Source organism: Phocoena sinus, chromosome 6, assembly GCF_008692025.1.
Source record: "Phocoena sinus isolate mPhoSin1 chromosome 6, mPhoSin1.pri, whole genome shotgun sequence".
NCBI lineage: Eukaryota > Metazoa > Chordata > Mammalia > Artiodactyla > Phocoenidae > Phocoena > Phocoena sinus.
In genome coordinates this window covers 103,501,012-103,517,389 of record NC_045768.1, presented here as the reverse complement: position 1 = coordinate 103,517,389, position 16,378 = coordinate 103,501,012, and the positions used below count along the sequence as shown (strand labels likewise).

Sequence of the window (16,378 nt, the reverse complement as noted above, 5' to 3'; positions counted from 1 at the left end):
CAACTGTTGATGGTTCCTGTATCCAAGGATGCACCACCACAATAAACCCAAGCCCGTGAGGTGGAACTTACCTGGTATAATTAGACAAAATGCAGTCATCAGCTTCCCACAGTTGTTGCTGCCAAGTACAGCATAAACAACACCAGGGCTCTGAAAAGCAACACGTCTTCTTCACACATGTGACTTTGCAGGTCTATTTTCCTCCGGCCACGATTTGCTAAAGCAGAGTCAAGAGATCCACACCAGAATCTAGCTCATCAGGAAAGGTCCCATTTCCTCTGTCTGGTCTGAGACCTAGAGACGGTACCAGCCGAGGCTTAGTGGGGAAGAGATCCCCTACACCCCTTGCAGACTTTTCTACAAAAAACTGGCAGTGCAGAAATATAATCCTGGTAGGGGCACCCAATGGGACCATGGTTACTGGTTGTTCAGTGTACTTCTTGTCTGTCTTGAGGATGCAGGGAGAGAAAGTCTGGAACAAGGCATTTGGGGGTAGAATTTCCACCGTCTACAATTGTAAAATCTGTACCATCCACAGAAACCAGTGAAAAACCATGACGCATGAGTGAATGGCAGGTCACTGAGGGCATGGGGGGATGTGCACAGCTTTTCAGTATCTTCCTATGACCTTTTGCAGAGCCTGGGTTTCACCTTTGATTGCTGGTTAAGTTCGGACAGAACTTATAAGAAAAAAAAAATGATGCTAACATTTCAGCGATCACGTCTGTCGTCTGTTGAGCACGTAGGGCCAGGCTCTGTCTTTCGAGCTCATATAATCACCACCTTTTCCCACGTTAACGGTTCCATTCGTATCTCAGTTTTATACATGAGAATCCTGTCTGCCTAAGGTCACCAAGCTAGGTCCAAACATAGCAGTCTTATCCCAAAGTTGAGCTCTTAACCACTGAACTGTGCTACTTACCAAGAATGTATAGCTTCTTCGAAGAAATTACGCTAAGGCCATCATTTGGCTTCATCTGGAGTTTTACTTGGCAAATGCCAGTGGCCTTGGCTCTCTGGCTGTTACTCTGAGGAAGTGCACGGGAGACAGGCCTGGCCAGTGAGCATGGAGGGGGCTCAGAGGATGCCTTACCCGTGCCCCGGTGTTCCAGATTGCTAAATGGATATTTCTATTTCAGCGTGATATGTAGGCTTAGAGCCCATGAAGCGCTTTGAATTCCCTAGAAGTCATAGAAATTATCCTCTTCATGAATAACTGAAATTGCAGAAGGCCAAAAAAGTATGAACTCCACTTGGTTATTAAACTTGAGACAACTTAGCATTGGAATGGAAGTCAGGGACACGGAGTTTAGAGGCCTGAATTTGAGTCTGAACTTGCCAGCAAACCACCTAACTATTCTTCACCTTAGTTTTCTAACCTAAAACACAGGAAGATACCTGTCTTACTGGGAGGATGAAATTACATAGACATGCAAATGTATTTTGTATAGGAATATACAGACATGAGCAAAATTTACTGTTCCAAGTGTTTGGCTGTGGGATACAGAGCTCCTGGGATGAACTCTTGGTAGCTTCCTTCCTCACTGCTGTTTGATCAAGGACGGACTTTTTTTTGCATGCCTTCTCTTCTGTAAAAGGTGGCTTCTTCTTGAAAGACCCACCATATCATGCCTTTCATATCTGGGTCGAGATTAGAAATCAGGGTTTTTAGGTGACAGAGAAGGCCAAGGCAGCCCGAGAGCATGGGTGCTGTTTGCAAGTGGGTTGCAGGGGAAACAGGTTTTCAAAGGAGAGGCCGACAGGGCCCAGCTGGCCCAGGTGCAGGCTCAGGAGCTGCTTCCCAAGGTGTGCACTGAACTTAGAAGCTGACAAAACACCCTGGCTATGGAGAAACAAGTAGAAGCCAAAGGATCCACGTCAACTCCTTCACAGAACAATTCTTATGTTTTACTTTTTTTTTTTTTAACATCTTTATATTGGAGTATAATTGCTTTACAACGGTGTGTTAGTTTCTGCTGTATAACAAAGTGAATCAGCTATATGTATACATATATCCCCGTATCCCCTCCCTCTTGCGTCTCCCTCCCACCGTCCCTATCCCAGCCCTCTAGGTGGTCACAAAGCACCGAGCTGATCTCCCTGTGCTATGCAGCTGCTTCCCACCAGCTAGCTATTTTACATTTGGTAGTGTATATAAGTCCATGCCACTCTCTCACTTCGTCCCAGCTTCCCCTTCCCCCTCCCCGTGTCCTCAAGTCCTTTAGCACAAACAAATGCATTTGATTTCCCTGTTCATTATTTGGGCGAAAGCATTAATCAACAAGAAAATGGCCCAAACCAGGCAGCAGTTGGGAGGAGCAATGGGAGGCCTAGATGTTTCCACAGCCCTGCCGCCCACATCATACCCTGCACAGCTTCCTCCCCGAGGCTGGGCACGGGGCGTGGGGTCCTGCTTCCACGGAGCCACACTGCACAGGTGTGCACGCTGGATGACAGCTGTTAATAGCTCACCCACTTCACATTTCTTCTTTTTTTTTCTTATAGCATTATCCTGAAAAAAAAAAATCTCATTTAAGAAATGAATCTGATTTTTAGTTAAAAATACCCAATTCGGATATCATAAAGGGGCCCAAGTACCAGTTGTTCCTGGTTTGCACTAGAAACAGGTCGCATGAAGAGCCCTCCTGGTAGCCTGTAGCTTTACTGAAGTTAAAACTCCCACTGCCTGTAAAATTCAGATCCATCATTCGGCTGAGTCTGAGGAATGATGTCTCCGTTGGAGACCCCAGAATAGGGGGCTGTTGTTTCACTAGAGACATCACAGCCTCTTAATGGCCTGGTAGTCTCAGCTATAATATTCTAAATACACATTACAGAGAGCAGAGCATATTCATAACTGCTCCGTGGTGGCATTTAGATTTACCCTTGAAATTTATTTTTAATTTTTACAGTTGTCTCCTTAACCATGTATATTACTCCCTTCTTCAAACAATCTGTCTTGCTGCTGCAGTTTTTCTTGAAACCAAAGCGTAATTAAATATTAAATTAATATTTCATTTAAAATTAAATATCAAAGGCTTCCGTCTAATCTTTCTCTTGTGCACTGCTGTTCCTCACCTTGTGTTCTCATTCCTGTATCCACAAAGGCAGGTACCACCTCTTAATAATGTGTTCCTATGTTATCTTTGTTCTTTTTTTTTTTTTTTACATTGGTGACACTGAACCTTTGCTACATTGAAACAAATGGATGTAGGGAGAGATTTCAGTGTAGCAAAGGTTAAAGACAACTTAATCCAACAGCCCATGGCCTCAACTCCACCCATCTCCACTTCTCAAGGAAGAACTTCACTGCACCAATTAAGTAATAGTCTTAGAATCATATAATGCGAGAGCTTACAGGGGGTCTTAGAGGCCATTTAGCCCAACCTTTTGTTTTTGCAGAGACATAAACCAAAGTCCACCTGCCCTTGAAGGTGGTATGATTGGTCAGGGTTAGGAATTAAGGCATCCCAGGAAAAGGCCAGCTTTATCTCCACCACACCATCAAATGCTATGAAACTATTTAACTTGGGAGCATTATAATGCCAATGGCACATAGCCTTGAATCTTGGACACCTGAGGAGTATGGCAGAAGGTAGATGAATAGATGAGAAAATTGGAAGGATTGGGAGAGAAAGAGAGGAACGAAAATCATAGCACAAAGAAGGCAGACCTCACAGGAATCGATACGTTAAGATCGAAGCACTTTGAAGTCATAGACACTGAGGGAGGAGCGGAATGGAGACATCCTAAAGGTGGCATGAGGGCAGGAGCTAGTCTGTGTGCATGCAGATTCCTCCCCAGGCAAACAAGGCTGTTTTACTCCTTCCTGTCCTGTCAATAGAGAGTAACTGTCTTTGACCAGAGCTGTACAGAGAGGTGTTCCTCATGCATGTTTTCTCCTCAGTCTGCACATCAAAGTCCATCTTTTGATCTGGCAGTTGCGTTACATAGATTTTAGTTTTCTTGAGCAGGATTCTTTTTCCATTGCTTGCTTTATTCTTGGAGAAGGTTGGAATTTAGAGTTAGGACTGGAGAGATCCTCTAGTTCTGTGGCCTGAACCCCTTAGTGGCCCGTGGTCTCTGTGATAGGAGTGGAGATCCTTTGCTGCAGATAAATGCACATAGCTGCAGACACACAACTAGGCTCGGACTTCTAGACTTTTGTCGGCCTCTTGATGGCCATCCATGGACTCTGCGGTGTCCTAGGCTCCAACTGAAGACTTACTCGTGAGGAAAGCTGCAACCCAGGCCAACATCCCAGAGTGGCAGCCTGACAGAACACTCAGATCTCCCTCACCCCATCATCTTCTTGGGCTCCTCTCAAATTTCTGTAAAGGAACTCAATCGGCCCTTGATATTGCCACCTTTGCGATAAGTACTTCTGTTGGTCAGTGGCAGAAATGACCACCTACCTACAAAGTCAACACTGTCTTTGTTGAGGGTTGACCAGAACTCTAACCAAGAGTCCCCTTTCCATGTTAGCCAGTGTTCCCTCTATTTCTGGGAAACAGAAGTAGAGGCATAAGCTGGGGTAAGCATTATATTCTCTCTGTGACGCCTCTTAAGGAAAAACAATCATGTAGAATTTATCCATCTCACCAACGCTTTGGGAAAATTAATACTGAGCAACAGCCAGTTTTTTTTTTTTTTAAATGAGTGGCTCCCAGTAGATATTTTTAGTTAAATACTATTTACTTATAAAAGGAACCCTTCACACATTGCTTATAGTTTATATCTAGTCGTTGGGTCCGAGATACGTAAGTAACCTCATATATTATCCCTGCAATCAAAATAAGAAATGACACGTGAGATCCAAGCTCTCAGGAGAAATATTATGAAATCTCAAGGTATTGATGAAAGTTTTTCCAAGGCTGATCCAAAGGGGATTTAGATTCTGTGGCAGTTGAAATGTGTATTATTAAACTCCTTAAGCAAACCCGAATGACTCCCAGTGGAGGATTAAGACATTCTATGTATAGCAAAGGCGAAATTCTCATGTCTGAGTTTTCTCTATTGAATTCCCCCTTGATTAGCTTCTGTAATATTTAACTTCATGCCATGCCATAATTATTTAATAAAAGGTAAATATAAATTATATTTCAGTGGGGATATGACCTTTTACCTTCATGGTATGTTACTAAAGAAAGACATAGATAAATAGAGCCTATACATTGAAGCATATTTTTAATTTACTGTGTTTTTGCCTTGCCAGCATTTCTCTATGTCCCCGTCAGCCAAGGGGTTGGCAGGACTTCACACCATCCCCACACTCCATGTGGTAGCAGAGGCTGTAAATTCACACTGATGATGGCAGCTCATGATCTGGTTGGCCCTTAGAGACAGCCTTGATGCTGGTCTCGGGCACCTCATTAGCTAATTGAGGTTTACTTGGCTCACACCAGGCCTGAAAAGTCAAAGAACACCCAGGGAGAGGGGAGGGGGCAAGTTGGGACTCAAGGTGAGGCCGAACAACTGACCTGATGCGACGTGAGTTTGGAACCAGAGTACACGTTGTCCAGTGCAATCCTGATGTTTTGAAGGCTGAACCCTTGAGGGACTGACTGAGTTTTCCTCGTACAGTTTGGTGTTGAGTAAACGGTTTGGACTTCATGATTTTTACCTCACAATGGCACTTAAGTGGCGTGGTGTGTGTGTCTGCACAGGCACATCCGTGTGATTATTCCCTGTCCATATAGATATACGTGACGGTGTGTGTGTCACTGTCTTTCTCATCTTGGATACACACAGAACCCATCCACAGGTTATGCCTGTGAAGTTTGGCAGGAGCCTCCAGAAAACACTCAACATGAGAAATAGATGAGTATGTCTGTTTTGCTTATTCAGTTTAAAACGTGAATTGCTAACCCAGTGTGGTCAGGAGAGTCTGCTATTTCTGACTTAGGTGGGGAGCGAGGAGGGGAGGGAAGACAAGATGAACCAGACATCACCCTTGTGTCCTGGGGGTTTTCATCTAACAGGGACAACGGTGGGTACCACTGTGTGATAAAGTCTATGAGAGAGAAAGCCTTATGTGTGCCGATTAGAGCCCAGCTTTAGCAGATTCCTTTGTGAGCAGCAGTAAGGACCCAGGAATAAGGAGGTTAGTGGCGGCTACGGGTGGACCGCTAGCGCTCTAGTGAGAGGGAGCGAGAACCTGTTACCCGTGCCCATGGAAGAGAAGGACCAGGGACAGTCATGGAGACAGCGGGGACCGTGGGGAGGGTGGCTATATTCTCTGCCTTATGGGATATTCCCGTACTTTTTGCTCAGCACAGTGTGAGTATACCCATATTTAAAATTTCCATTTTCTGGGCTTCCCTGGTGGCGCAGTGGCTGAGAGTCCGCCTGCCGATGCAGAGGACGCGGGTTCGTGCCCCGGTCCGGGAAGATCCCACATGCCGCGGAGCGGCTGGGCCCGTGAGCCATGGCCGCTGAGCCTGCGCGTCCGGAGCCTGTGCTCCGCCACGGGAGAGGCCACGACAGTGAGAGGCCCACGTACCGCAAAAAGAAAAAAAACAAACAAAAAACAAAATTTCCGTTTTCTCCATGTAAGAAAATCATCATCTTAGGTAATGAAATGGTGCATATTTGAGAAAAGACGAGGCTATGATTGATTTAGACCATTTTTTCACTAAGTCTGCTCACCCCGCAGCGCTGGGACGCTGTTTGTGTTTGCTGATTGATACCAAATGGGGCTTCTCTCACCCTCAGTGTTCTGGGCAGGGCTGCACTCTCTGATCTGTCCTTTGCTAGAAGCCTGGGAGGGGTGGAAGGGGGTGCAGGGAGTAGGTGGGTGGAAGCAGAGGGTAGCATGGCCACTTTCAACACTCTGCCCTTGGCCAACTCCAGTCCAGTAGCGAAGGACAGAGGGGTAGCCTTTGGCCCGGGGGCTGCTGGCATATCTAGCGGGGACTTGGAATGACATCTCTGGTTCTACAGCAGAAAAGGTGAAGAGCACAGGCCTTGAAATTATAGAATCCAGGGTACAGATCCCACCTTTACTGCCTGGAGGTGCATTTAAAATGGGGATAAAATCCATGTCTTAGGGTTGTAATGAGGATTGAATGGGCTAATATATGTAAAAGGTGTTAGCATAATGCCTGTAACATAGTAAAACCTTCATTCTAACAGAGATCGTAACAATTTTCATTATTGAGTATTATAGTCACTAAAAATCCTACTATTAAAGAAAAAGTCTTCAGAAATTGCTGACATTATAGTGCTAAGTAGAGAAAAAAAAAAAACAGTTTACGGAATGATTCCAATTATACACACAGCTATTCTTACATGTGTTTCTGGGTAAGATGGTAATCTGAGTACAAGTGTTTAATCGGCCCCCATCCCCAGGATATATTGGAGAATATTTTCAAGAAAACATAAAAATAAGGGAAATCTGGTATTCGTGCGTGAAGCTAGGCTGGTCTCATCAATATGCCAGAAATTTTGTGCCATTGTGCTGATGTGTGCAGATGGGGTTGTGTTGGAGGATGTGTGACATTCCGCTCGTGGGAAAAGAAGAGCTGGGCCAGGAAATAATGGGGGAAACCCTGACAAAACCTCCCAGATCCCTCCCCCAGTGAGAACAAGCGACACAGCAGAAACTAGATCTTGAATGGAAAGAGTACACTCAACAATTCCATGTCTAGAGAACTTGTCATTAATATGTGAGGAAAACAGAAAGACATTCTCTTATTTCAAGGGCCCCGACAGGATTCGGTTCTTATTCCTACTGAGGTAAGCTGACTGCTGGAGAACTGATCAGTGAGGAATGCAAGAAAGGAAAAGTTACGGTACCACAGGACCACTGGTCAGAAGAAAAAGCGATTAAACATATAGTATCTGAATTATTGTTAATATGATGACAAAGCTTAACATAAACATGAAAGTTAATGTCTTAAAGGGACAGATCATAGAAAATCTAATAATAGGAATATTAGCTGAAGAGGGTGAACCATCAACAAAAATGTAGAAGTACAGAGGATGAGGTGGGGATTAAGGGTAAGCAACAGTTTTTATATGTGGAGGGGCTCCATAGACTCAAACAATTAGGAAAAATAAAATACTTTTATAGAAAGCCAGAGGGACTATTTTAAATTAAAATAGGATGTGCATCTTCCTATCACTAGAGAAAAACATATACATTAAAAACCTATTAGACACACAAGGAACATGTGGAAGGATAAATTTATAGTAGCAATTATGTATAAAAGATGTTAAATAATATGATCAAAAAGATACATTAAATAATACATTGAAAGCATTTCCCGTGGAACACAGACAAGACTAATATGAATTCACAAAAAACTTAATAAATTTCAAAAGGCAGACGTTCTGCCGGCCACCTTTTTGAATCCAGTGCAATTAATTAGAATAAATAATTAAGAGTTTAATACTCAATCACCTAGAAATTTTAGGATATTCTCTTTGGAACTAAAGGAAGACAAAATTAGAAACAGGACTATTCAGAATGTTGTAACAAAGTTGGTGCGGGGTGAGGGACTGTGTGGAGAGTCATAAAGAGAAGAGTAGAAATTTTAAACAAATATTCTATTAGATTCTATGCTAAAACATTTAAAATCTTAATGAAATGCATGATTTCTTGATGGCTCATGGCTATTCAGGGTGAGTAGCATGAATACTACTGGGGTAGTAGTTGGGGTATCTTGAATGGGAGGAATCTATGGGTCATCCAGGTGGACATTTCCAGCCAATACTTGGATAAATAAGGCTGAATCTTGGGCAAGCTATCTGAACTGGAAGTAAAGATTTGTCATAGCATGTGGCCTGACATGGGAATCCTGGGGGCACTAATGAGGTTGCTGAGGAAGAATGTATAGGCAAGCAGAAGACTGCCTTGGCAACAAGAAGCATCAGACGGACAGAGGAAGCTGAGCAGTCCTCAAAGTAGGTTGCGATTGCCTAAGTGGAGCGGCAGGGGTGAAACAGGGCGGTGTGCATTCAGGAAAACCAGTGAGGGCTTCCCTGGTGGCGCAGTGGTTGAGAGTCCACCTGCCGATGCAGGGGACACGGGTTCGTGCCCCGGTCCGGGAAGATCCCACATGCCGCGGAGCGCCTGGGCCCGTGAGCCGTGGCCGCTGAGCCTGCGCGTCCGGAGCCCGTGCTCCGCGGCGGGAGGGGCCACAACAGTGAGAGGCCCGCGTACCGCAAAAAAACAACGACAACAAAAACATGATAACTAATATCTATCTCAAATAGCCAACATCACGTTTGGTGCTGAAGTGTTAGTGTCATTCCCACTTTAAAGGAAAAAAAGTCATCCTCTCTTCAGACACTTTTTGGGAAGTTTTAGCCAATACAAGAATGGGATTCAGAGAACTAAACAGAATTAATATACTTATCAAAAGGAGACAAAATGATCATCACATACAGATGCTCTGAATGTACAAACCTAAGAATGAACAGAAAAAATAAGTACATCTGTTAAGGGTTTGGTTACAAAATAAGAGACAACTACTATTGGTTAAGATCTTTTACCTGCAAAGAACTGTGCTGGGGGCATGCTACACATTGTTTCGTTTAATTTTGACAGCAAACCCATGAGATGGATTTTAAACAGAAGTTCACAGAAGTTAATGGTGGAGCTGGAATTTAAACCCAAGATCTACTTGACTCTAAAGCTGATTCTCTTAATGACTACAGTATATACCACCACACACTCTCCTCACACACACTGCCTGTGCAGACACATAACAATCAAAGTGTTTCTAGGTGCTAGTAAAACTCTTAGAAAATATGATGAGGGAGTAATCATATTCACAGTAAGATCAACAAAAAGTGAAATACATAGCAAAAAATGAAAACCAAAAATCTTATTACCTGTACGATGAACAGTACACATTTTACTGGTGGACCTAAAGAATTCGTATATGTACCTGTATGTGTAAGCACCCCCCCCCACCCCGTGTGTGTGTGTGTGTGTGTGTGTCTGTGTGTGAATGTGTGAATGTGTACTTGCCAGATCTTGGAGTTGGGATGGTCCTTCTACCTGTAATACCTAAGGACAGATTTGGACATAATGTTGTAACGTGGTGACAGAGCGTTAAAAGTATTGATATGTAAAGTGTTTTTACAAGTAAAAAAAAAAAGGCCTAATTCTCAATAGAAAAGAGTGCAGAAAGTATTATAAGCAGTTCATAAAAGAAAAAATTAAAATGATCAGCAAGTATAAGAAAAAAAAGTCCGCCTCACTGACGAATAAAGAAATGTAAGTTAAAATGACCACATGCCTTGCTGGAGGGAGTATAAGTTTATCTGTTCTTCTGAGGAGTGGTTTGACAGTATGTGTGAAAGGCCTTAAATATGAATCATAATTGTTTCTCTGGTAATTCTAATGCTTAGAATTTTCCAATTGAAAGAATTAAAGTTATGCACAAAGGATGATTTTTGCTCTGATAGTGAGAAATTAGGACCACGTTAAATGCCAAACATTAGGAAGCCATTTAAATAAATTATAGACCATGTCATGGAAAAATATGCAGGAATTTTAAATAATGTTATAAAAGAATATTTAATAACCTGGGGGAAAATTTGATGTATTTTTAAATGGATAAAAAGTAGGTTATGGAATGGTGTGAATGGTATGCTCTGAATAATTTTAAGTATGTGTGTGTGTTTAAATCTTGGAGGATATAAGCAAAAATGTCAACCCAGATCATCTCTAAAATGGTGAGATTATGGATGATTTTATTTTTGCTTCTCTATTTAAAAATTTTAATAATTTCTTTAAATCAAAGGTGTTGCTTTGAGAGTTCAAATAAAAGAAACAAATATTTATAAAACATATATGCAAAAAGTAAGATTGGGCTTCCCTGGTGGCGCAGTGGTTGAGAGTCCGCCTGCCGATGCAGGGGACACGGGTTCGTGCCCCGGTCCGGGAGGATCCCACGTGCCGCGGAGCGGCTGGGCCCGTGAGCCGTGGCCGCTGAGCCTGCGCGTCCGGAGCCTGTGCTCCGCGACGGGAGAGGCCACAACGGTGAGAGGCCCGCGTATCGCAAAAAAAAAAAGTAAGATTAAAAAGGAAATACACCCTCCTGTGTTTACTGCTGCCTAATGGGAGTGCAGGTGATTATTGTTTTACCCTTTATATCTTTTTTCTTTACTTTGATCGTGTATTAATTTTAAAACCATAAAATATAAGCAACAAAAATTTAAAAAGCAAAGGGGGAGAGGAAAGAAGGACAAAGGATAAAGGAATCAACCCCCAAAACTCTTTAGCACAGTAGAAATGCCAAAATAGGTCCTTCATTCATTCATTCCCTCACTCATTCATTTTACAAGTGCTGACACGAAGTGCCTATTATGTGCCAGGCTCTGTCTCCAACAATGAGAACACAGTGGCAAAACAGAATAAGTGTGAATTCTGCTCCTATGGAACTTGGCAGTATCTGGTGAAGCCTGACATGAAGTGAATGTATGTGTAACAAAACATAATTGAAAATTCTGAAAGTCTATTATGCATAAGAAGAGGGTTTTATGAGAATAAACTCACAGAAGGTTTATATATGTATGAACGTAAATATTTAAGAGCATGATTAAGAAAAAGTGATGTTTAGGAGAAGAATTACTAGATGATGAAGGTATACTGGGGAAGGAGGCAAAGAGGGAAGCAGGGAAAAGCATGTCAAGGTACTTTATCGTCTTCCTAAGAAACTGGGATGGGAAATGGTTGATTGTGTAATGTTTCTGATTATTTGTGAGTGAGCAGAGAATGATAAGTGTGTGTACTTAAGGCAGAAATGATAAAATAATTATAATAATCCTGAAATTTGGAGACCTTTCTATTACCCATGGCAGACTTAATTACAAGTTTTGCTTTATGGCCAGTTTATATACTCAAAAAGAAGACTTTTGTTTTTCAGCATTAAATGAACCCACCATAGACTATGGCTTTCAGAGACTGCAGAAAGTCATCCCAAGGCATCCTGGAGATCCTGAGAGATTAGCTAAGGTAAAATGCTTTGGAAAATGACACGTGAAAACCTTCTTGGAGAATTTCAGCAAACTTAGATAAATCTAGCGACTTAAGTCTCTTTAAAATTAACTTAGGCATTGAAATTTGGCTAAGCTGGAGATACAAGATGCACATAAAATATCTACTAACTGTGAAATATGTTATGGTCAATCTCTGAGGAAATATGAAATCTGAAAAGTTGGGCCTATGAAACAAACACACCACAATTATTCAGCTTATAAAACATTGCCAACTTTATGGAAATAAATAATTATATAATTGCTTAAAAGTATAAGTTCCCATTCCTTTGTATTTAAACGTAATTTTGTTTACCCGTAATTACAGGGACATAGTAATCCACAATCAAGTATTCACGGAAGGCCTAGTACGTACACAGATATTTAAGGAAGTGAAAAACACATCCATATATAATTTCTATGAAATGTATCTGTTTCAAATGAACTTGCTCACAAAAATTATATAGTGAATCTGGCCCATTATTTTAGCTTTCTTTATTTAAAAATACGTCAGGGCTTCCCTGGTGGCGCAGTGGTTGAGAGTCCGCCTGCCAGTGCAGGGGACATGGGTTCGTGCCCCGGTCCGGGAAGATCCCACATGCCGCGGAGCGGCTGGGCCCGTGAGCCATGGCCGCTGAGCCTGCGCGTCCGGAGCCTGTGCTCCGCAACGGGAGAGGCCACAACAGTGAGAGGCCCGCGTACTGCAAAAAAAAAAAAAAAAAAAAAAAAAAAAAGTCAATTTATTAGGTATTAATTAATGAGAAATTACGAAATTTTAACATTTTTATTTACATTTTAAGCACATACATTATAAAATGCCATGTTCTCTTTTCTGTAGTGTGAGTGAAATTCAAGTACCGCAGTTGCTTCTGCATAGCACCTTTGTTTTCCTCTTGGAAAAGTCCCCAGCCCCACCATTAAATTAGATGATATCTAGAAAGTAGGTTAATAGCAATTTAAAAGGCTGTTAAAAACAGAAGGTGGAAAAGACAAAATGAGAGGAAAGGGATTACTGATTACTAATTCTCTCTGGTTAAAGTGAACAGGGGGAAACATTACTGAAAGAATTCATCTTTATTAGAGTAAAATTTTGCAGAAGGCATTGCCAAGATAATTTCAGTACTCTGGACAACTCCTTGGCAAGCAGCTAAACTCAGGTCAATCAATCATTTTGAGACTATTTGGTTAATTAGAATACCAGCTTTTTTTAATGGAATGGTCTTTAAGTAGTTTTTAATGGAACTCCCACGACGTTATTAATTTTAGCCAACTTTACCCTTAATTTGGTTGTGTTTTGTTTTGGTAGCCAAGCTATTTGTGGAGCCCTTTTATCGAGAAGTATTTCACATAGATATGCATTTATAGGGGGATTCATACGTGTGATCATATTCTACCTGTCAAACCAAATATAGGACCTCTTGGCTAGTTACTTACACTTTAGGGGGATGCCTGGACTTTCGATTTTTATATGTAATTTTCCTTTGTGTTGGCCATTTGGGGTTTTACCTTTGCTTATATCCCACCCTTTCTTTTCTTTCTCTAGGAAATGCTGTTGAAAAGAGCTGCAGATCTGGTGGAGGCGCTCTATGGGACACCACACAATAACCAGGTTAGGTGCTCCCATTTTGCACTCTCTTGAGTTCAACTCTTATTGCTCGATAAAAACATTCACCTCAACCTGCCACTTTGTAGGACATCATTTTGAAGCGTGCCGCAGACATTGCTGAAGCCCTGTACAGTGTCCCCAGGAATCCCAGCCAGATCCCAGCTCTCTCCAGCTCTCCAGCTCACAGTGGCATGATGGGCATCAATTCTTATGGCAGCCAGCTTGGGGTCAGCATCTCAGAGTCAACACAGGGAAATAATCAAGGTACTACCTTTCTCAGAGTCAAAAGGCAAACATCTTATACATTTAAAAGGCTGGTTCTGCTGGAGTGGAAGGAGTTAAAGCTTGATTCTTATGCCATCAAAAGAGTGTGTCCCAGGGCTTCCCTGGTGGCGCAGTGGTTGAGAGTCCGCCTGCCGATGCAGGGGACGCGGGTTCGTGCCCCGGTCCGGGAAGATCCCACATGCCGCCGAGCGGCTGGGCCGGTGAGCCGTGGCCGCTGAGCCTGCGCATCCGGAGGCTGTGCTCCGCAACAGGAGAGGCCACAGCAGTGAGAGGCCTGCTGTACTGCAAAAACAAACAAACAAACAAAAAAGAGTGTGTCCCAGATAAGCAATGCAATCATTGGATTATCTCAACATTAGGTGTATTGTTAGACTTTGAGCTCTTTAGGTACCTGGCAGAATCCTTTAACTGGAAACATTTAAGAATAAGATTAAGTATTGTGAATTTAGAAGAGTTTAGGCTTACTAAAACTAGATTTACAGGTATTGTTTGGATAAAATCTACACTTCTGCTCTTGTGATCATCAAACTGAATAATGGAAAGGAGCTGAGTTATTGCTATTCTTGTTAATTACACACAAATTCCTAGTGCCAAGGGTGAATGGCTTAGTTTGGTAACTTCTATTTGTGTATTATCTCATATATATATATATACATGCAAAGGTATACAAATATATAAATACAGCAACACAGTTAACAGTGCTTCTACGTGTAAAGCATATTGAGTAAAGGTTTTTGTCATTGAGGTTGATTTTATTAAGGTGCTAAATTTATCATAAATCATTTTTTAAAAGGAGTAAATGTTTCTGCTGATGTACCTCACCTTGGGATAGTTTTATTTCTAATTCTATCATCCATTGCAAGGGAATTCCTCAGTCTCATGCTCAGGGTGAGTTCTTCTTACAGAAATATGGGTGGGACATATTATTACCTTTTTTTTTTTTTCCCCTAAATTTGGGTCATTTCTTAAATAGCTTTAGAGACAGTTATCCTCTGTGGGTTATTTCAGGATCGATTAGGTGAGGTCTCGGTGCTGGGGTTTCAGAAGTACGGGGAGGACTCATCCCACTCCGGACTGGATCTCCATGCATTCGGTTGTGGGTGCTTCCAAGCCTTTGGTCAAAGAATAGCCCATTTATATATTTTTTTAATTTATTTTTTTAAATTGAAGTGTAGTTGATTTACAATGTTGCATTAATTTCTGCTGTACAGAAAAATGACTCAGTTACACACATATGTACATTCTTTTTTTATATTCTTTTCCATTATGGTTTATCCCAAGGGATTGGATATCGTTCCATGTGCTATACAGTAGGACCTTGTTGTTTATCCATTCTAAATGTAACAGTTTGCGTCTGTTAGCCCCAAACTCCCAACCATCCCTTCCCCTACTTCCCCTCCACCTTGGTAACCGCAAGTCTGTTCTCTGTGTCTGTGAGTCTCTTTCTGTTTCCCAGATTGGTTCATTTGTGCCATATTTTAGATTCCACATATAAGTGATATCATATGGTATTTGTCTTTCTCTTTCCAACTTACTTCACTTAGTATGATAAGCTCTGGTGTTATCCATGTTGCTGCAAAGGGCATTATTTCGAAAGAACGGCCCATTTAGATGAACTTATCAATGCATTTTAAATGAAAATGTTCCCCACCCCACACAGCAGGGCATGGTAACAACTTCAGACTTCTATAGCTGTGATCTTCAGAGTGCTGGCGCCCCTTGAAACGTTAATCAGGATGGCTTTTCCCCATCACACCCAGAAAAGATGCTATATTATGTTAAATTTGGGAAACACTAGGTTAGCAAAGTTAAACCGGTTTATTCATTCTCCAGGCCCTTCATATACGAATCTTCAGTATGCTATGGTACGCACCATCTGCCAAGCTTTATTGGACCACAGAATGCTTTTCTCGGTGATACCCATCATCAGTATCTCAGAGGGCTCTAGCGTTACATGAAGTAGGATTTGGGAGATGTCACTGCCGTTAGTCATTCACTCCTTGGTGTGAGTTGGAGATGTTGACTGCCAATGGGAAAGAGGAGGAAGGGGGGAATTACAGGGATATGGTTTTGTGCGAGATGGGGAAGAGACAGAGGTATAAGAAGTTTGAAGACAAACTGCAGACTTTTCCACTACAGCCCACAGTCAACTTGGAATTCTGTAGACTGGGGGCCATGTGGACCTATGCTGCCCTATTTGGTCTGTGCTCTGTGTGTGTGTGTGTGTGTGTGTGTGTACAGGTTCATTTATCTGCGCTTTCTCTCTGTTGTCCAGGATACATCCGCAACACAAGCAGCATCTCTCCGCGGGGCTACTCTTCCAGCTCTACCCCTCAGCAGTCTAACTACAGCACCTCCAGTAACAGTATGAACGGCTACAGCAACGTCCCTATGGCCAACCTGGGTGTCCCAGGATCTCCAGGATTTCTAAACGGCTCCCCCACAGGCTCCCCTTATGGAAGTAAGTGCCCTGTCCATCCCTCCAGCTCTCCCTGT

General features: G+C 42.3%; 1 protein-coding gene across 6 annotated transcripts in view; it reads left to right on the top strand.

The window, feature by feature from the left end:
* EBF2 (EBF transcription factor 2) overlaps window positions 1-16,378 on the top strand; it is a 194,822-nt gene that overhangs the window by 161,286 nt on the left and 17,158 nt on the right. For 4 of the 6 annotated variants that reach the window (XM_032635537.1, XM_032635540.1, XM_032635539.1 and 1 more), the window contains 4 exons: window positions 11,883-11,971; window positions 13,535-13,600; window positions 13,684-13,861; window positions 16,158-16,343. In XM_032635537.1, the coding sequence (XP_032491428.1) occupies window positions 11,883-11,971; window positions 13,535-13,600; window positions 13,684-13,861; window positions 16,158-16,343 (519 nt within the window). The remainder of the gene's footprint in view (window positions 1-11,882; window positions 11,972-13,534; window positions 13,601-13,683; window positions 13,862-16,157; window positions 16,344-16,378) is intronic. The other 2 variants (XM_032635541.1, XM_032635542.1) reach the window with 1 other exon arrangement.